Source organism: Biomphalaria glabrata, chromosome 5 (genome assembly GCF_947242115.1).
Source record: "Biomphalaria glabrata chromosome 5, xgBioGlab47.1, whole genome shotgun sequence".
Classification (NCBI taxonomy): Eukaryota; Metazoa; Mollusca; class Gastropoda; family Planorbidae; genus Biomphalaria; species Biomphalaria glabrata.
The window spans coordinates 15,371,376-15,393,743 of NC_074715.1; the positions used below are offsets into that span (position 1 = coordinate 15,371,376).

The 22,368-nt window shown below is 38.2% G+C and overlaps 1 protein-coding gene across 2 annotated transcripts in view; it reads left to right on the forward strand.

The window, feature by feature from the left end:
- Nucleotides 1-22,368, forward strand: part of LOC106062321 (potassium voltage-gated channel protein Shaw-like) — a 93,863-nt gene that overhangs the window by 56,940 nt on the left and 14,555 nt on the right. For both annotated transcript variants that reach the window (XM_013220591.2, XM_013220598.2), the window contains exons 3-4: nt 17,515-17,780; nt 20,672-20,803. In XM_013220591.2, coding sequence (XP_013076045.1) covers nt 17,515-17,780; nt 20,672-20,803 — 398 coding nt within the window. The remainder of the gene's footprint in view (nt 1-17,514; nt 17,781-20,671; nt 20,804-22,368) is intronic.

Sequence of the window (22,368 nt, forward strand, 5' to 3'; positions counted from 1 at the left end):
TTTGTGTTTCAAAAGCATTTTTTACATTAATTAGTTCCTTATATCTGTGATTACAGATTTCCTGACGAACATTCTTTCATTAGACAATACCGTAATGAATCGCGTACTAAAAATTAATTCGTTTAATTGTTTACTTTATAATCCCATCCCTAGATCTAAAACTCTAATTCAACTCTAAGATGATAAAACTTCTCTTCGCACAGATAGTTTTATACTTTAACACATAAACATATTAATTAAAGTCCATTCATTTCATATTTTGATCAAATAAACATTCAAATTTGGTTTTCTAAAGCTACATTTGTGTACGAAAGCTGCGAAGCCGAGTTGAGATAGGCCTAGATCTATATTCATTCATGAATCGCGTACTAAAAATTATTTCGTTTAATTGTTTACTTTATAATCCCATCCCTAGATCTAAAACTCTAATCCAACTCTAAGATGATAAAACTTCTCTTCGCACAGATAGTTTTATACTTTAACACATTAATATATTAATTAAAGTCCATTCATTTCATATTTTGATCAAATAAACATTCAAAATTGGTTTTCTAAAGTTACATTCGTTTACGAAAGCTGCGAAGCCGAGTTGAGATAGGCCTAGATCTATATTCATTCATGAATCGCGTACTAAAAATTATTTCGTTTAATTGTTCACTTTATAATCCCATTTATTTAACAAAGCTATCGCTCTTTTCGTTTTTAATAGATAAGAATGTATCGACTTTGGGTAAACCATTTTCGCAAAACTAATTTTATTTTCGTAGCGAAACTGAAATAACGTGAAAGGATCATTAGCTACGTTTAACATACATCTAAATCCAATCCACTAGATTATTCAAAAGAAATGTTTTAATAAAAAAAAAAAATGGATTTAAGCCTATTAGCTATTTTGATTTGATAGCATTATTCACACTATTTTTACATTGACACATTCGCTTTACTTATTACATTATTATTTCGTTTATTTGCTTACAAAACACTCTCAGTGACTATATCGAAAGTAATGCGCAAATAAAGACCCGCGGGTCGCGGGTAACATATGTCTAGTATAATATATAATTATATATGCTAATCCGAGAATACATTAAATTTAGTTGAGTTCGGTTCATCGCAACACCGGTTAATCGGCCCAGCTGCTTATTCGCACTTGACCGAATACTAACGTACCGAATTAAGTACAGTAAAAATGATTACGGTTAATCGAACCAATAAATGTACAACTTTAAAAATACGCGCAACTTCTCAAAAGAAGTGAAATACCCATCAAGCTTCATGCACTGTGTTAGTGTGTGTGTGTGTGTGTGTGTGCGCGTATTCTCGCGCGTGCAAGTGCATGTGAGCGTGTTTCAGCGCACCAGCTTGTGACGTAAAAAAAATGCCCACCAACACGCGACAACGCCATCATCGCTACTACGGTTTGCCTGTGACGTCACGAAAGACGCGGGAATCAATGAATAGAGCAAGTGTAAGACCAGCATCCCCCTCCCGTTCCGTGCCTGATATATGTGTGTATGATATGCGTGTGTAGATGACTTAAGTAATAATATGTTGGCTGGCAACACTGTCCACATCTGAGTATCTCCCTGGAGTAGTAGGTGTGTGCGCATGGATCATTGCATCGAACTCTAAGCAATCCTTTCTGCTGCATATATTCAGGGCCGGCCTTAAATAAATGGACGCCCTGATATATTAAACAACAGTATATCGAGATCAATATTGGTTAAAAATGGAGGGTGGGGGCGACACGTGGATGAAAGATAAACAGTGAAGAGATATAGTATAGTATACTGTAAACATTTCAATATTTGTAAATACTTGATGTAACTTTATTATTTGATTGTAGTCATTTAAAGAAGGTTTGTTTTCATTAAATATTCGACAAAAAAAAAAGATTTGTTGCATTTTGGGTTTAAAAATTAATTTTTTTTTCACCGTTGACCATTTTACCAAACTCACTCTGTCTGTCTGTCTGTCACTATTTTTGTACACGTTATATCTCCCACACTCATTCTCGGATCAAATTGAAACTTAACACAATTATTTGTTTTACCTAATAAAACACGAATCAATTTTAAAAAAATCAATTCGTTAATTAGTTATTGGTAATTAATTATTGAGTTTGGAATCTTAAAAGGGAAATAACTTCTACTTAAATGGTATCTAAATACATACATCGTTATAACAGATGTGATAATAACTAAGATTTCATCCTGAAAAAAAAAAGGGGGGGGGAGGTTCTTTACATCATAGTGGCCTAGTAAGGGGGAAGGTACAGAGCTGTCCAGTTAAAGAGAACATTTCTCAGTGGACATTATGAAGACAACGGAGAAGTTTTTTTCCCTTTTTACAAATCTTGAGTCTGTTAGATCATGACTTTATAATAATACATATAACCCAATAGTAAGCTTATTCCACGTAAATCCTGCCTCTAGGAGGCGTGTGTGTGTATGTGTGGAGGTGGTGGTGAAGGGTTAACATACCTTTTAAATTTGCAAACGTTCCTTAAAGAGTGAGAGATAATTAAGGCCCACCATGTTTTAATCTAATCGTGCATGTTGCTACGTGATTGCTGCCCATGGCCGATCTAGACTAACCCTTTCATGCTTTAACATGGCACCGGGAAATTAGGGCATTTATATGAATGTGTCTTTGCACATGGATTTAGAAATGACTGATCCGTTAACTCAAGACATTTTCTGTTGTCTATCTTCATTCTCTTCCTCCTTCTGGCTGATCTTGAAATCAACAAAGTAAAACAGCTTAAAATTTGATTCCTTCGCTTTGGATGAAGCTGAATCCCGAATGATGCACTTCGACATTCTGACCCCGTTGATTCTCAAGTTGGTCTGAAAAATCTGGACGATTGCGTTTGTGAGCTGCCAACGTACCCGTTTTAATGCCACAAGAAGCAAGGCCGGGGATTTATCATGTGGCCGCATTAAAGGGAATCAATTAAGTGTTTTTTAGACGCATACAAAAAAAAAAGGGAAAGAAAGGATTGATAGAGAGTGATAGAGGGAAGCGAGATGCAGCATGAATGTAACAAGTTAAAGGCTTGTAAAGAGAGCAGAGCAGAAAGACAGAGAGGATACGTGGACAGAGAAAGAGTGAAAGAAAGCTAGGGAAGATAGAAAACGCAAGACCAGGGAAGAGTTACTGATTGGTGAGAGACAATAATCATTATGACACACACACACACAAGGAGTGCAATTACACACCCCTGAAACGATGGTGAATGAAGGAAGTTGAAACAACTTCTTAAAACTCAATTAATTGTATTGATGAGTTCTGTTCCCTGCACTATTTTATCAATGACAACACAATTAAAATCCAACTTTTTTTTTTCACACATTAATTGACTTCAATCACTTCGTTGCTGAGGAAAAAACGAGGCTAGCAGTTGGCAGGTGTCCTTGCTCCGAAGTTGGTTTTTTTTTTTTTGTCTCTAAAGTTTAATTATGGATTTTCTTCCCACCCCCTGTGTTTCGAATGTTTTCTTGGCACATTATGAAATAGTTTTATCTCTACTCCCACTTCCCACCACCCACATCTCGCTGACCTCGCCCCCCCCTCCCTTTTGTAAGAATAAAAAAAAAAAACAGAACTGGAAAGAACGTAGAAAACTGGGTGTGGGGTGGGGGATGGGGAATAGAAAGGACAGCTACAAGAAATGAAAACAAGAAAGAAAATAATGGTACAAAATGGAAGCGAAAAACAAAAACTTGAAGAGACAAAGATTTAGTCGTCCTCAGCAGAATGCAGGAGTGCTGTAGGAGCGTCTTGATGATGATCAACGCACAGCATATATATATATATAATATTTGTAAAAAAAAATAATTGTTTTGGATGTTCCTTCAGAGTTAAAGATAATCTATTTCCTAGTCCAAAGCTCCCGCAGGACAATGGGGGATTGCAGCGGGTTTGATATGAACCCAGTAACATTGAGACGACTAAAGGACAGTCCAGAGCGCATACCACACGACCAGGCAGCGATCCCTATATATAAAATGGAAAACCCTAACCCTCTCTATATATGGCTCCTTCTGTCTCGGAAGACAATGGATGCGCCCAGACGAGTCAATGGCTTTGGTTATGTCTTGAGACTGGGCAGAATCTGGAGTGACTGATCAAGCCAATTCTGGATCGGCAGAGTTTGCCACAGTTCGTGCATGTATATGCATCTGTCCAAGGGCTAACTGATAAGGCAGCTTTCTTTTTCTTTCTCATGACTGACGCAGCTTCGTTTCTTTTGCTCTTGGCGAAGTTCGTACCAGCACGTACAGTCTGCCTCCATGCTGTCCGGTCTTGGGTTATCTCCTCCCAGATACTTTGGTTGATGTCTGTGGTGCTCATGTCTCACTTGCAGACATCTCTGTAGGTTAGTCTTGGGCGGCCATTGGGTCGGACTCCCTCCTCAAGTTCAGCGTAAAGGAGTATTTGAGGAAAAATTGAAAACTAATGCAGGTTAATGAGGGCAATAAAAAAACAACGGAATAAATAGAAAGGAAATAATATTGAATACAATATTCCCTTATCCAAGGCCTACAAAGAATCCCAACAAGCTTGGGACTTGAGAAAGTAGAAACCATTGAAAGAATACGTTATAGTTGTTCACAAAATTTCACGAGACAGCAACCATTGAGATCTACTAACTTTTACCATCACCTGCTGATGTGGTAATACTTCACTGGCACAAAGACATGGACTAAATAGACTAATTAAAAAAGCATCGTATATCACTCGTACACAGCTACCATCTCTTGAAGAGCTTTTTCATGAAAGAGTCTTAAGACAACCTGCTCCCATTAAACATGTGTTACATAAGATCTGAACGAAGTGGTCGTCTCCTTTCCATTAGAACTAAAACAGAAAGATTTAAAAACTCCTTTATCCCACTTTCGGTCTGAGTGTTAAAAGGTCATTTGTCGTCATCGAGAAGTACATAGAAGTCTCATTTATAAAGCGCTGGTTGTGAGTGTGTATGTGTTTCGTGTGTGAATGTTGCTTGTATTTGCATCTATAAAGTTATTGTACAGTAGTTACGCTGAGGTGGTCAATTGTAGTCAAACTGAATTTCCATTCGATTGGACCAATAAAATTATTATCTTATCTTATCTTGCTTTAAAGATTGCAAAATTGTTTCTTTAACAGATTGGAAACTTAACTCTTAAACACTTTTAAAGGCGGTAAAAGGGAAAGTAGAAGTATCTCCTTGATCTCTCATCATCGAGCGAACTGACCAGACATAATTGAATAATTAAACTAAGTCTCTCCAAGGATTTTTGTGTGTTCTGTCGCCCTGGCAAATCTTCGAATCACTCACCGTCTCACGCCAAATCTTCGAATCACTCATCGTCTCACGTTCCTTAAACAACCGGTTCTAACCTGCTTAAAAAAAAAGGGCTTGTTCATTCTGGTCCAACTGACACATCAGCTTCCAGTCCTAGGAGCACGCTTCAAATGTCATGCTGCCCTATGTCCTTTGGGCGACAACTGGCCAGCAGAGAAACTTAAAGGTTAGGTCAGCAGTTAGCGTATCTTTCTTTTCCCTCCCCATAGTTTCCCCCTCGTTCTGACCCAAACTATGTCCACCCCCCACTCCCCTCCCCCAGTCTCGTCTTGCTTTCGATCAATTTCTCTCACTGCAAGTAAACACCTATTAAGTATCAGACCAGGCTGTGACTCTGGTGAGTGATGAAGTGAGACTTTGTTCAGAGGCGGAACATTTAGGGAGCAAGACTTTGCACTTACCAAAGGAGGGCGCACAAAGAAGGGTATATACGTTTCATCTTATCTTATATTATCTTATAAAATACAGACGTTTCTTCAAAAAAGAAGATGATTACGTCCTGTGCATCTAGTCATGCATGTTAACCAATGACTAAACTCTGCTAGCTCAGGCAACCCAATTCCATGCTCTAATAGCACTAGGGAAGAAGGAGCATTTGCACAAATTTGTCCTAGCATATGGGACGAGGAATGTGCCTTTATCTTTGTGTCTTTCAGAGTATTTTATTAGGCTTTGTTTTCATTGTTGAAGAATTGATATGCGGAAAATTTCTTCCCTTGGTACATTGCATTTTCTTAGACAACCCTTAGACAACCCTTAGACAACCCTTAAACCCTTAGACAACCCTTAGACAACCCTTAGACAACCCTTAGACAACTCTTCACAGTGAGTGATGGCTTGATGATGGCAAATGATGGGTGTCGGAATGGAATGCAGCGGATAGTTTTACCCATTTCAAAGGGAACGTACCCTAATCAATTTTTCATCTTTGCATGACCATACGAAACTTTTTGGTGATGGAGGAGGCTGGGATTCTGCGCAAGAGGCCTTAAGGACTCATTAATGTATAAGAGGCCATTAATTTATAAGAGCTCATTAATATTTAATCTTCGACGTTGGAGATTCATTTCACGTGAGCATGCGAGAGTCATCAACTAACGGAGATAGGAAAGTGGAAAAGAGAATGAAGAATTGCTCTAGCAAAGAATGTGACGTTAGCTATAGACGCAAAAATAAATTACATCATTTTCTAAAAATAGCATCTCAGGTCATAGTATTACATCATTCTATGGAAGCACTCAACACAACAAAGATGCCATCTACAGATATTTATATATTTAAATAAGTTTAAATAAAGGCCTTACTTTAGCTCTCCTGTGTAATGCCATAAATGTGCATTATGATTTTAGCTACTAAGGTATAAGCCCTTTTGCCGTCTGTGTTCTTGTAAAGTACAGATCCAGTAGAGATTTTCATAGAGGCTAATGAATAAACAACCTTTTCGGTGTATCCGGTGTATAGATTACTGGAATATTGATAAGTGAAGTATTTAATTAAACCATATACTTTTGTATTTTCTTGCTAATGGATCTTGTAAACCGTTTGGCTACGGAAACATTTTAGCTGAGCTCACATTCACCCTTCACCTATCCCTTTACAGTCAATCTTCGAGTCCATAGGAAATGAGAAATGTGCTCATCTTCGACCACGAAGGAGGAGCTATATATATATATATATATATATATATATATATATATATATATATATATATATATATATATCCCTTAGTCTGTTGGACCATTGGGGCACCACACAAGATCTGTCAACCGTCTTTCTCCATTCCTCTATGTCCTTTGACTTGGATAGAATTTAGAAAATTCTATGAAAAATATAAAAAGAGAAGGGGGTGGGGTAGGAATAGGGATTAGCCTTCAACATATTAGATGCCCTTGTCTTCACGCTTAAACTTCAAAACCGGACCTCTTATCGTCGGGTCCCTCCTGGCCAAAGTGTGGTAAAGAGATTGCGACTACATTTATTTTGACGAACTAAGGTTGCCTTGTTATCTTTGACCAGTCCATTGTGTGTGGATGTGTGCTCGCTCGCGCGTGTGACCAAATTATCTTCTCTTTCATCGATCGTCTGCTCTTGTCGGAATGCGAACTTGTTTAAACTGGTCTCCCTCCACACAATGTCATACCAATGTAACATACAGTGTTTACTGTGTGCTGGGTATTTTACTCCAGCACTGGATTGTTTTTAAACACTGAGGGCGACGATACTAGACTTTATGATAAATAGTTGTTAAACGCTAAAGCAGTGCCGGTATTAGCCACTGGCTTGTTCTTATGTTGCCACCACATTTCTTTATATCACTTCCTCTTCTTTAAACTCTATTGCTTAAAATCGTAAACGGAATCTGAACAAAACAAAGTGGAAACAAAAAGTCAATTATTGTGTTCAACTTTTAGTGTAAAATTCAGTATTATGGGCGAAAACTTTTCATTGTCAAAACACTTAGAATCTGGGTATTTATTTATTTATTTTTTTAGATTCTGGAACAACGCTACTGAAGACACGCCCAGGACACATTATTGACACATCCTTGACGTGCGTGCTGCGAAATGTTACATTTTCTCCGATTTCCTTCAAGTATTTTACAATCACTATACTCTTAGGGATCGTCCACTTTTGACGTCCTCATAATAGAATAAGTGATGAGTAAGTGGTGGTCGAGGGATAAAACACTGGACCTCAATACTGATGGGTCAAGTCTCAAATCGAGTCTCATCCTGACGGCTCTCTTGTTAATATGTTGTTTTTGTGTGGGGAGTGGGAGAAGTCATTGTGCTGGCCGCTAAGGTACCATTAGCCAACAAAAGTATTTTCTTTAAAGCAATAATCTTATAGGGGGGGCTGAGTGGTTAAACCCTTGGCTTCCGAACCTGAGGTCCTGTGATCGAATCTCGATGAAGACTGAGATTTTGAATTTCGGTATTTTTAGGGCGCTCCTGAGTCATCATGCTTCAATGGGTACCTGACTTTAGTTGGGGAAAGTAAATGAGGTTGGTCGTTGTGCAGCCACATGATACCCTTCTCATTAACAGTTGTCCAAAGAAACAGATAACCTTAACATCATATGCCCTATAGATCCCAAAATCTGAAAGGGGAACATTACTTTTCTTTCTTAAATGCACTCTAGAGGTGTCTATGAAATTTCGTTAGACTGGTGTATGCCTGCTTACGTTAGACTGGTGTATGTCTGCTTACGTTAGACTAGTGTATGTCTGCTTACGTTAGACTGGTGTATGTCTGCTTAAGTTAGACTGGTGTATGCCTGCTTACGTTAGACTGGTGTATGCCTAAGTACGTTAGACTGGTGTATGCCTGCTTACGTTAGACTGGTGTATGTCTGCTTACGTTAGACTGGTGTATGTCTGCTTAAGTTAGACTGGTGTATGTCTGCTTAAGTTAGACTGGTGTATGCCCGCTTAAGATAGACTGGTGTATGTCTGCTTAAGTTAGACTGGTGTATGCCTGCTTACGTTAGACTGGTGTATGTCTGCTTAAGTTAGACTGGTGTATGCCTGCTTACGTTAGACTGGTGTATGTCTGCTTAAGTTAGACTGGTGTATGCCTGCTTACGTTAGACTGGTGTATGTCTGCTTACGTTAGACTAGTGTATGTCTGCTTACGTTAGACTGGTGTATGTCTGCTTAAGTTAGACTGGTGTATGCCTGCTTACGTTAGACTGGTGTATGCCTAAGTACGTTAGACTGGTGTATGCCTGCTTACGTTAGACTGGTGTATGTCTGCTTACGTTAGACTGGTGTATGTCTGCTTAAGTTAGACTGGTGTATGTCTGCTTAAGTTAGACTGGTGTATGCCCGCTTAAGATAGACTGGTGTATGTCTGCTTAAGTTAGACTGGTGTATGCCTGCTTACGTTAGACTGGTGTATGCCTGCTTATGTTAGACTGGTGTATGCCTGCTTACGTTAGACTGGTGTATGCCCGCTTACGTTAGACTGGTGTATGCCTGCTTACGTTAGACTAGTGTAAGCCTGCCTACGTTAGACTGGTGTATGCCCGCTTACGTTAGACTGGTGTATGCTTGCTTACGTTACACTGGTGTATGCCTGCTTACGTTAGACTAGTGTATGCCTGCTTACGTTAGACTGGTGTATGCCCGCTTACGTTAGACTGGTGTATGCCTGCTTACGTTAGACTAGTGTATGCTCGCTTACGTTAGACTGGTGTATGTCTGCTTAAGTTAGACTGGTGTATGCCTGCTTACGTTAGACTGGTGTATGTCTGCTTACGGTAGACTGGTGTATGTCTGCTTACGTTAGACTAGTGTATGTCTGCTTAAGTTAGACTGGTGTATGCCCGCTTACGTTACACTGGTGTATGCCCGCTTACGTTAGACTAGTGTATGTCTGCTTACTTTAGACTGGTGTATGCCTGCTTACGTTAGTCTAGTGTATGCCCGCTTACGTTACACTGGTGTATGCCTGCTTACGTTAGACTGGTGTATGCCCGCTTACGTTAGACTAGTGTATGTCTGCTTATGTTAGACTGGTGTATGTCTGCTTAAGTTAGACTGGTGTATGCCTGCTTACGTTAGACTGGTGTATGCCTAAGTACGTTAGACTGGTGTATGCCTGCTTACGTTAGACTGGTGTATGTCTGCTTACGTTAGACTGGTGTATGTCTGCTTAAGTTAGACTGGTGTATGTCTGCTTAAGTTAGACTGGTGTATGCCCGCTTAAGATAGACTGGTGTATGTCTGCTTAAGTTAGACTGGTGTATGCCTGCTTACGTTAGACTGGTGTATGTCTGCTTAAGTTAGACTGGTGTATGACTGCTTACGTTAGACTGGTGTATGTCTGCTTACGTTAGACTGGTGTATGTCTGCTTACGTTAGACTGGTGTATGTCCGCTTAAGTTAGACTGGTGTATGTCTGCTTAAGTTAGACTGTTGTATGCCTGCTTACGTTAGACTGGTGTATGTCTGCTTAAGTTAGACTGGTGTATGCCCGCTTAAGTTAGACTGGTGTATGTCTGCTTAAGTTAGACTGGTGTATGTCTGCTTACGTTAGACTGGTGTATGCCCGCATACGTTAGACTGGTGTATGTCCGCATACGTTAGACTGGTGTAGGCATGTTTACGTTAGACTGGTGTATGCCTGCTTACGTTAGACTGGTGTATGTCTGCTTACGTTATACTAGTGTATGTCTGCTTACGTTAGACTGGTGTATGCCCGCTTACGTTAGACTAGTGTATGTCTGCTTACGTTAGACTGGTGTATGCCCGCTTACGTTAGACTGGTGAATACCTGCTTACGTTAGACTAGTGTATGTCCGCTTAAGTTTGACTGGTGTATGCCCGGTTACGTTAGACTGGCATAAGCCCGCTTACGTTAGACTGGTGTATGCCCGCTTACGTTAGACTGGTGTATGCCTGCTTACGTTAGACTGGTGTATAGCTGCTTACGTTAGACTGGTGTATGCCTGCTTACGTTACACTGGTGTATGCCTTCTTATGTTAGACTGGTGTATGCCTGCTTACGTTAGACTGGTGTATGCCCGCTTACGTTAGACTGGTGTATGCCTGCTTACGTTAGACTAGTGTATGCCTGCCTACGTTAGACTGGTGTATGCCCGCTTACGTTAGACTGGTGTATGCTTGCTTACGTTACACTGGTGTATGCCCGCTTACGTTAGACTGGTGTATGTCTGCTTAAGTTAGACTGGTGTATGCCTGCTTACGTTAGACTGGTGTATGTCTGCTTACGGTAGACTGGTGTATGTCTGCTTACGTTAGACTAGTGTATGTCTGCTTAAGTTAGACTGGTGTATGCCCGCTTACGTTACACTGGTGTATGCCCGCTTACGTTACACTGGTGTATGCCCGCTTACGTTAGACTAGTGTATGTCTGCTTACTTTAAACTGGTGTATGCCTGCTTACGTTAGTCTAGTGTATGCCCGCTTACGTTACACTGGTGTATGCCTGCTTACGTTAGACTGGTGTATGCCCGCTTACGTTAGACTAGTGTATGTCTGCTTATGTTAGACTGGTGTATGCCTGCTTACGTTAGTCTAGTTAATGTCTGCTTATGTTAGACTGGTGTATGCCCGCTTACGTTAGACTAGTGTATGTCTGCTTACGTTAGACTGGTGTATGCCTGCTTACGTTACACTGGTGTATGCCTTCTTATGTTAGACTGGTGTATGTCCGTTTACGTTAGACTAGTGTATGTCTGCTTACGTTAGACTGGTGTATGCCCGCTTACGTTACACTGGTGTATGCCTGCTTACGTTAGACAGGTGTATGCCCGCTTACGTTAGACTAGTGTATGTCTGCTTACGTTAGACTGGTGTATGCCCGCTTACGTTAGTCTAGTGAATGCCTGCTTATGTTAGACTGGTGAATGCCTGCTTACGTTAGACTGGTGTATGCCCGCTTACGTTAGTCTAGTGAATGCCTGCTTATGTTAGACTGGTGAATGCCTGCTTACGTTAGACTGGTGTATGCCCGCTTACGTTAGTCTAGTGATTGCCTGCTTATGTTAGACTGGTGAATGCCTGCTTACGTTAGACTGGTGTATGTCTACTTAAGTTAGTCTATCGAATGCCTACTTATGTTAGACTGGTCTATGCCTGCCTACGTTAGACTGGTGAATGCCTGCTTACGTTAGACTGGTGAATGCCTGCTTACGTTAGACTAGTGAATGCCTGCTTACGTTAGACTGGTGTATGCCTGCCTACGTTAGACTGGTGAATGTCTGCTTACGTTAGACTGGTGAATGTCTGCTTACGTTAGACTAGTGAATGCCTGCTTACGTTAGACTGGTGAATGCCTGCTTACGTTAGACTGTTGTATGCCTGCTTACGTTAGACTGGTGTATGCCTGCTTACGTTACACTGGTGTATACCTGCTTACGTTACACTGGTATATGCCTTCTTACGTTACACTGGTATATGCCTTCTTACGTTACACTGGTATATGCCTTCTTACGTTAGACTGGTATATGCCTTCTTACGTTAGACTGATCTATGCCTAAGCCATGCAGCTGCCCTGCAATTTATATTTAGCATATCACTATCAGTTACGGCTCTTGTCACAGGCTTTTAAAGATGTGGGACTTAAAGGGTTAACATATTTAGTGTGTCGTACGTTCGACGTAACTTTAATTAACCAACTGGTGCCTATTGCATTGGAGTTGCTTCCTGTGTATGTTATGGTGTATAATACATGTCGATATAATTAATTAGCGATTGTTGTTATTGAGAAAAATTAGAAGAGGCATCTAGCAAGCATCCATTAAATTGCACCCCGCAATTTTTTATAAATATCTATAGATTTATATCTCTTTCAACAGAAAAGAAACGGATATCTTCGGTAAAACAGAGCGTTGAGAATATAATATTGAAATATAAATTATCTTTTACTGATTTTTTTCCCACACGATATATAACCCTACATTTGCAGTTCATATCCTCGTTCTATTCTTACATCCATAAGACAAGAGTCCAAGGAGTTTTGTATCATTCCCAATGTGGCGTAGGAATATCTGGATCTAGTTTTTCTTAAAAATGCGACTTTTTCCTTTTTGTTTGAAACAAATCCTGCAGGCATTATAGAACGATGCTATCTGCTTCCTTCCTTTTCACCGTGTGCCCGCCAACAACCTAAGCAAGAGCTCAATTGGCTGGACAATTCACGTTTGTTTACGATCAAAGATGTCTTCTGAATGGCATCCTAACGACGCGAATCTTTTCTGCATCGATTTTCCCGCGCTTCCTGTTGTTAAAAGAAAATGGCAGTAGATCTGATATTATGTGTAATATGATGCACTTGGGTTTCCATACTGCAGACATCTGCGTCGCAGTGCCTCAAGATGACAGTTATGTCCCTTCACTACTTCCCTCCCCTCCTCCCATTCTGCGATGCCTTCCTCTTGTCTAGAAGTACATATTTATGTTTATCTCCCGTTGCATTGAATCTGTCCGGTATCGTTGATTGATTAACTCCGGAATTCTGCTATGTGCATTTTTTTTTTACTTGTTTCGTGAAAACAGCCTGTTTCATTGATTTCGCATGACGTCAGCTATGAGTTATGGTTTTCCCATTTGATTTCGTTTTCAAATTTTCAGCTCATTTTTTTTAAAACTCCAGCAATCCAGATGTGTCAAGGTCAAGGTTTATTGGTAAACAATTGGAGATGTTCACGATAAACTTAATGATGTGCAGGACTCAAAATTGAACTTCACTTCTGCCAACTCATAAGAATTGAGCTATGACGTTATAACAGTATCTCAATGCGTGACAGTTGATCTTCGTATCAAATCTTTATCGCCACATGTCTAAGCCTATTAGCTTTTAAAAAAGGTTTAAGTCATAAAAAGACGCAAACTAAAACTCTATGGCCATATTACAAGGTCTTCGAGGCTTGCAAAGACCTTCCTTCAGGGAACAGTACCAGGAGAAAGAGGCAGACAGAGAAAGCGATGGGAAGACAACGTAATAGAATGGACGTGCTTGCCATTGAAAGAGGTTCTATTCTAGGCAAAAGACAGAGAAGAATGGAAAAAAAACGGTCGACAGATCTTGCATGGTGCCCCAACAACATACTAAGGGATGGGTGAAGGTGTGGTGAAGGTTAAATCATAAAGTGATAGTCTAATTCTTCTCCCATGTTGAAATTATTTATTTATAGAAACAAAGGAGTGTTGTTGACGCTCGTTGACTTGTAGCACCAAACTTTTGGTAGACAACTCAACCAGCTGTAGGCGAATTGTATCATAACTTATATAACTTGAAATAACTTCTTTGGTGAACCAAACTAAATAGAACTTGTATTATAATATAGACAAATTCAACTTGAGATGAAATAAAATAAATATAGTAGGCTTTAGTCATGATGTAAAAAAAGTATTTCAAACAAAATCTAACTCACTAAAAAATCACGTCTTTTCTCTCTAGCAGTCTGGAGTTGGCTGTCTTACCTAAGACCTATGGCGATAATGCCGCTTATCTTGCATCATTCACGCTGCATAGTTAACCTCATCCCACCGTTACCATAGAAACACATATGTCATAGACCCACTCCATATCAAGGAGCTTATTTCAAAGAAATAGTCATACATCCTTTAAAAAAAAAGAGCTTATCAACGTTGCCTTTATTTCAAACACCGGATACACCGAAACGCTAGCAATGTATAGATTTCTTCCATCTTGTAAATCTCCAACAAAGCAATTTCGGCCTTCAAATTGTTGTTAATATAGGTCAGGAAATAGATCTAGAGAGATCTGGACTCTAGAATCTAGATTTCTTTTCTACATATATAATCTTGAGAATTTATCTTGAAATTATGTACTATCTTTCAAAAAGACAATAAAAGTTTTAAAAATAAATTGGGCTTTGGGGTGGAGGGTTTACAAAACAAAGGGAACTCACTCAATACCAGAATATCAGACGATAAGCTTGCTCCATTGACTTTCAAAGAAATGAAACAGTGACATTTATTGAGCGTAAATAGGTCGGTGATTTTTAAAAGGAAAATGGCAAGTGACCATTAAGTGAAGTGTTAACGAATTCAAAGGATTTATATTAATTTTACAAAATTCATTTGCATATTTAAATTCCTGACTGTGAAAAGCTAATGCTCAGAGTTGTTTGTGTAGCCTTCACAAAGTCTCAAGCTAGAGGATGGTGCAACACTTATGGGTTACATTTCCAATGAAATAATTTAAAACAATAACATTCTCAGTCTCAACTAGGAATTGAACCTCAGATCGGCAGATAAACTCTCTTAAAGCTGCTCAAACCAAAGCTGCCTCATTGGTTTATTAACTGAATAAGGAATTATATTCAGAAACCTAAACTTGGAGATGTATGCTCTTTAGTTAGGCCCCCTGAGTCGTTGCTATTTCATTGGACTGTCAGAATAAGCTCAACGCAACATTGACCAAGCACACAGGCTACACATATCGGTCAACAAGCACACATACTACTCACATCAGACAATAAGTACACAGGCTACACACATCAGTCACCAAGTACACAGACTACACACACCAGCCTCCACACAAACATAGCGACTACACCTCCAGCTTAATTATGAAAACAAGTTCCAGACATCTAGAAATGTCTATCCATTTATTTATGAACCTCTTTGAATTTTTTTTTACATGTCTGCATTTTATCTCCCCCTATATTTTTCTCCATCTCTCTGTCTCTTTCTTCCATTGCTGCTTCTCTTTCTCTCTTTCTCTCTCTGTTTCTCTTCGTCTCTGTCTCTTGTTTTACTTCGCCCCTTCACCTACGTTTGTATCACAAAAATCCCATTATTTTGTCGTTTGCCTCCCCTTTGCTTTGGTAGAGTTGCTGCCCATGACAGTATCGACATTGTCTTTACTTTTGCTGTCTGGTATCCATGTTTAGGTGGAGTAAGGATATTCTGAAAGGAAATGAAAAGGTGTTGGGGGGGGGGGGGAGGACTGTGTGGGGGAGGTGTGTGAAGTATTTCCATTTAAATTGAAATTTTAAGTTGTGTGTCTAGTTCTGTGTTGGCAGAATATGGCTCGTTGTCTGTGGAGGAGAAAGTTGATGTCTAGTTATTGTTGTTTTTTTTTGTTGTTGTTTGTTTACAAAGCTTATATCAAGATCAACTCACTCTGTCTCTTTCTGTCTGGTACATTTGTTACACGTTTTTTCTTCCACACATATTCTCGGATCAAGTTGAAACTTTACACAATTTTTTTGTTGTACTTAACATCAATCAATCCAAAAAAAAGGTTAATTTAATTATTTTGATTGGTATCGAAAAGGGAAATAAATGCTACATAATGAGAGATTTTCCTGTAAATATGCAGTTATTTTCCTCATTAACATGTTTATTTCTCCTACTTTCTATTCTGAAATTAAGTTGAAATGTTGACATAATTATTCATACTCGATGACAATATAGGAATCAATAAAAAAAATTAATTAATTAGATATTCAATAAAAGGTAACTAATTATTTTTGTATATAGAAAAAACATATTATTCCTGCAGTATTGAGATATATATTGAGATATATGGCAAACATATTCCCCTTAAATTAGCTTTGTTTATTTTTTAAAAAACTAATAATTTGGGTGTGACTATTATTGTCAGCATAGTTTGGTGTGTGCTTATGACGCTCTTCTGTTGATTTACTCATGAAGTGAAATAAAACAGTTTACATCTACTTCCCACTATGCTCAAAATGGGGCACGTAAAGCGCACATTTACACAATTACTCTTAAGTTAAGTTATTTTATATGTTAGCACGTGTGTAAACATTTTTTTTAAGTGAGAGGTCAAATTGTTTACACAAATGTTGTAGACGACTTTATGAAGCAATTTTTTTTTATGTTCTGTAAGAGTGTATGGGAATTCAATAAGTGTAAAATAAATCCACTTTATTGCACCTTGATTTGCTTATCATATAACGGTGCTAAAGGCAAAATACAATGTACTTTCCAGACAAAATATGCAGTTCAAATAATTCGACGAAACTTTACAAAAAATCTGAGACTGGTATGTCACCCTGACATTGGAAGTCCATTTCCATGTACGCTTGTCCTTCTGGTAGCGACGTACACAATCATCTGTTGGAACATTAGAAGCTCGGTCTGTAATTAGATCTATTGCTGGCTGAGAACGCTTTCACGGCACGCCGTCTAACAAGCAAAAATACAAAAAAAATAATTTTTAAGATGCATAGTTTATTTAAAGGGAAATAACTCAACATTTACAACTATATATATCAAGAATATAGAAGCAATTTCTCTTGTTGCTATCAAACAAAATAATTAATTACCAGTAATTAATTGACTATTCAGTCATTTTTTTAAAATTGATTCGTTTATTGTCTATGCCAATAATTGAGCAAAGTTTCAACTTTATCCGAGAATGTGTGCCAGATAAATAACATGTGCAAACATTTTACGAGACAGACAGGCAGACAGACAGAGTTAATACAAGCTCTGTAAATAAATACTAACAATGAATGGAATAGAGTACTCTCTACAATCTAATCAAAAGGATTTCTATTATCGGATTGTGTTTTTAGCTTTCAATGCTTGTACCTGCTAAAAAAAATAAATTCGGAGACTTAATATTTAATCCAAATATTGGGTGAAGATTATACATGTCTAACATTTTATTTCTTTTGACCTTTTTTTCAGGAGAGCTCCACGTACCGTTGGAAGTCTGCGGGGCAGTGGTGAAGCGCGAGCTGGACTTTTGGCAGATCAACGAGCTGGAGATCAAGGCTTGCTGCTGGAGACACTACCGCTCTTACATCGAAAACCAGCACATCCTCAACTCTTTCAACCACAGTCTCCGCAGCCAGGCCGTGGACATCGATCTCAACGTTCTGACTGGGTGGAAGAAGATTCAGTGGACGGTCTGGCTTATCCTGGAGTACCCACGAACATCAAGATTAGCCATGGTAAGTGTCAAGGTTAGCTATGGTAAGTGTTAAAGTGTCAATGTTAGTTGTGGTAAGTGTCAAGGTTAGTTATTGTCAATTAAAATATAAACAACAAGCAAAATATTTTTTTAAATTTCTTTTTAAAAACGAACGCCTATCTAAGGAAAGAATTCTACACTAACAACTATATCTGTCAATAATGTACAAGATTCGATATAAAACAAAAAAAAAATAATTACCAATAATGAATTGACTAAAATGTTATTTTTTAATTTATTCATGTTTTGTTAGGCATACTAAAGAATTGTTTAAAGTATTAACTTGATCGGAGAATGCGTGTGGAAGAAATAACGTGTTCAATTATTTAAGGGTACGAAATCCTACATATTTAGCCGTGTATGTTAATACTGAAGGATTAATTTCCCTTATTGCTATCAAACAAATAATTAATTGACTTCTTATCTTGTATGATACAAGCTACTTCAGAAAAGAAGATGATTACGTCCTACGCGTCGTGCATTTAGTCATGCATGTTAACCAATGACTTAAATTCTGCCAAGTCACTGGTTTTCCTGGCTAGTTCAGGCAACCCATTCCATGCTCTAATAGCACTAGGGACGAAGGAGCATTTGTACAAATTTGTCCTAGCATATGGAACGATGAAATGTGCCTTTATCTTTGTGTCTTTCTGAGTCTTTTATTAAATTTTGTTTTTGTATTTGAAGTAATTAATTAACTAAGTGTTTGTTTTTTTTTGTGTTTTTTTTTTTTTATTCGTGTCTTTCTATGCGAACGAATAATTGTACAAAGTTTCCACTCGACTCGAGAATGGGTATTGCGGAAATAAAGTCTACACACTTTTTACCAGACAGATAGACAGAGTGAGTTGATATAAGCTTTGAAAAAAAATAGCTTGTGCTACAGGCGAAAGAATTTCGAATTATGATTTTAAAGTGCTAAAAAGTATAGAAATATTATCGTATACCTTCTAAATTGCATAGCTAATAACCACTTTCTATATTTTGTACACCGGATACCCCAAGTAGCTCCAATCATATTTTATGTGACGCATTAGTGCATACATTAACCAGTGTGAGTTTTAATTTCGTCCAAACATGTACATCTAGGCCTAGGTCTAAAACAAATGTCATTAATCGATTAGCGAGCGGTGACACCGGTGCATGCAGCTTACCAGCGTATGGATTTACTTACAGCCGTAGCTAATAGGAGGTTGTTTTTTTCTCTTGTGTGCAATGAAATGTGAACTGTCGATTGATTTCGCCAGCAATGAATTGTGGGTGATAAAGCAGCGATAACAAATTGTGAATTATACGGACAAAAAAAATACGTTTTTCATTCATTGCAACAGAAGTTGCATGACAAATTGTTTTTGTTTTGTTACCCTTTGACCCCAGCGTACAACAACTGTAGTTTCAGCTTAATAGTCTTTTACTGAGTAACCTATCAAGGGCTGACTGGGTGTCAAAATCTGCCCGGGCATTTCTATACCATACGGCCCATAAATTGTAGGCCTATATCATTTAATGGGCATCCAATTCTTGGTTTACCTGTCCTCAGAATCGTTAAGTTTGATAAAGTATTGATGCACGCAATTCCGCCACGCACGCATATATATATAGAAAGAGGCCTTATGTTGCTTTTTAATGGCTACGTCTGAAGACCCTTAAAGAATGAAGCCTGCTAGCAGCACTGTATACGGATGTATTCTATTACATTAATTTGAAATATGTGTTAAGATTAAATTAGTAAAAGTTTGTTTTTAACACGACGCTCAAAGGGTCATTTTTATAAGAGTATGTTATAAAACTTTTTAAACAATTTTATAAGTGTCACAGTGACCCTTTTGGCGGCCCTACAGGCCCATTTCGGTACCGTCCTATCGGGCATTTGCCCGAATGACCATATAGCCAGTCCACCCCTGTTAAACCTACTTAGACCTACAATTCGTTTTACTGTAAGACTCGAATCCCTGCTTTTATCTTATCTTATCTTATAAAATGCAGACGTTACTTCAAAAAAAAAAAAGATGATTAAGTCCAACGCGTTATGCATCTAGTCATGAATGTTAACCAATGACTTAAATTCTCCCAACTCACGGGTTTTCCTAGCTAGCTCAGGCAACTCATTCCATGCTCTAATAGCACCAGGGAAGAAGGAGCTTGTGTCTAGCAAATGTAGTGTTACTAGGGTCTTTGTGTTTTTTTTTTGTTTTTTTTTTGGGGGGGGGGACTATTTACCTGCATTCATTGGTATGACTACAATTGTACTATAAATGTCTATTCTTTTTAAAAGTTTATTTTTGTATATATATATATATATATATATATATATATATATATATATATATATATATATATATATATATATATATATATATATGAGCAACACTTATTTTATATAGACCGTACTTACATGTAAGATTATAAGTATTAACGGAACAAGGTTTCTTTACCAAACTATAGTGAAGAGCTCCATTCTGAAACTGTTTCACGTGATACTGTTAGGTCTGTAATAATTATAATAAATTAATAATAATAATGTAATAACAAAGCAACCCCAGCTCTTCCCTAGTAACGCCACTGGTTGAATTTCATAGTAGTAAATTCATACATAGATAATATGTTGATTAAGTCACGTGTCATCCTGGAATACTAAATATTTAGAATTTAATGAGTGAGCTTACGTCTTTGATTTCTAACACGATGGAGAGACTAAAGAAAAGTTTGTTTTTAACCAAAGAAATAGACCCCTGTGTATAATGCAAGTGTTGCATACAAATGTCCACTGGATACGCTCGCTAGGATGAATGACTTCAGATTTCTTATGTTTTTTTTTTTTTGTTTTTGTTTTTTGTTTTTTTTTTGGCTCATTTTTTTTTACGTTCTCAGGTGTATGGTGTGACGTCATTCATGTTTGTCGTGACGTCAATAGCAGGATTCTGCCTGGAGACGTTGCCGGAACTCAGAACCAACATCACTAAAATAACACCCTGTGATGGGGAGAACTCCACCCAGATACGGGTAAGGGACACGTCCTTTTGACGTAATTTCTTTGTTTGTTTGTTTGGTTTGACAAGCTTCGCGACGTCGCTGTGACGTCATTCCCTTGTTTGTTTGGTTTGACAAGCTTCGCAACGTCGCTGTGACGTCATTCCCTTGTTTGTTTGGTTTGACAAGCTTCGCAACGTCGCTGTGACGTCATTCCCTTGTTTGTTTGGTTTGACAAGCTTCGCAACGTCGCTGTGACGTCATTCCCTTGTTTGTTTGGTTTGACAAGCTTCGCAACGTCGCTGTGACGTCATTCCCTTGTTTGTTTGGTTTGACAAGTTTCGCTACGTCGCTGTGACGTCATTCCCTTGTTTGTTTGGTTTGACAAGCTTCGCAACGTCGCTGTGACGTCATTCCCTTGTTTGTTTGTTTGGTTTGACAAGCTTCGCTACGTCGCTGTGACGTCATTCCCTTGTTTGTTTGGTTTGACAAGCTTCGCTACGTCGCTGTGACGTCATTCCCTTGTTTGTTTGGTTTGAGATTTTTGCGCTTCTGAAGTAAATATGATTTATGTACCACAGATAAGAATAGCTTCATTTTCAAAAAAGCATAACAAAAAAAGAGACTCGTGATTAACTTTTTATCCATGCTCTAAACTATGGAAATTTTTTTATTTATTTAAATACCACTAGTTCTCTCCTGCCTAAAACTTCCTAAACTCTTCTTGAATATTGAGTATATAGACCTACTTTGGGGGTGTTTTAATAATACACTATAATACATTATTTTAGATAATTAAACAGAATTACTCAACAGTGACTTCATGTTCATAAAAGTAAACATTAAAAGCCATCATTTTATTACGTCACATCCTTTCAAATACTTTTCACAAAAACAACAACAAATAATGACGAAGTATAAACATATTAGCACAAAAGGGTGTGGGAGGGGGGGGGGGTAAACCTCTAGACAATCTAGATTTCTAAGAACTTGGGGGGTGTTTCAAGAGAATATTTCAAATCCTTCACAGGAATCGGTTTTTCTTAGCTTAAATAGACACTTAATTTGGAGCATACTATTTGCAAGATCCCAATTATGTCAAGAGTAAAGAACAGAGAACTTAGTCAGACATTGGATTTCACTTTTTCATCGTGCAAACAACGAAACAAGGAAACAAGGACTTCATTTTCGTCTGTTGTGACCAAGAATGTATACCACAATGGGTCTTCATGTGGCCTAAAGAACTGCATTCTTAGTTTCTGTGCTTGAAGAGCCAGGATTTTTTTACAAACTTAAGAATTAAAAGTCACTGGATAAGACTCGCAAAAAAAATGGCAACAACAAGGGAATGGAAGAAACTGATCTCTGCAGTCTTGTGGAAAAGTGAAAGTGACCCTGCAATGAGACTAATAGACCTACCAAGCTCATTAACGATTTTGTTTCCATTCAACACATACCATAAAACAACTTGCGCGGTTGCCTATCTCATGTGGATACGTGGACCCATCTGTGACCTACATATTTTGCCATTAATAACACAATAAGTCATTGTCTTCCGAGATCACTTTTTCTTTTTATTTCACTATCTTCACCTATCT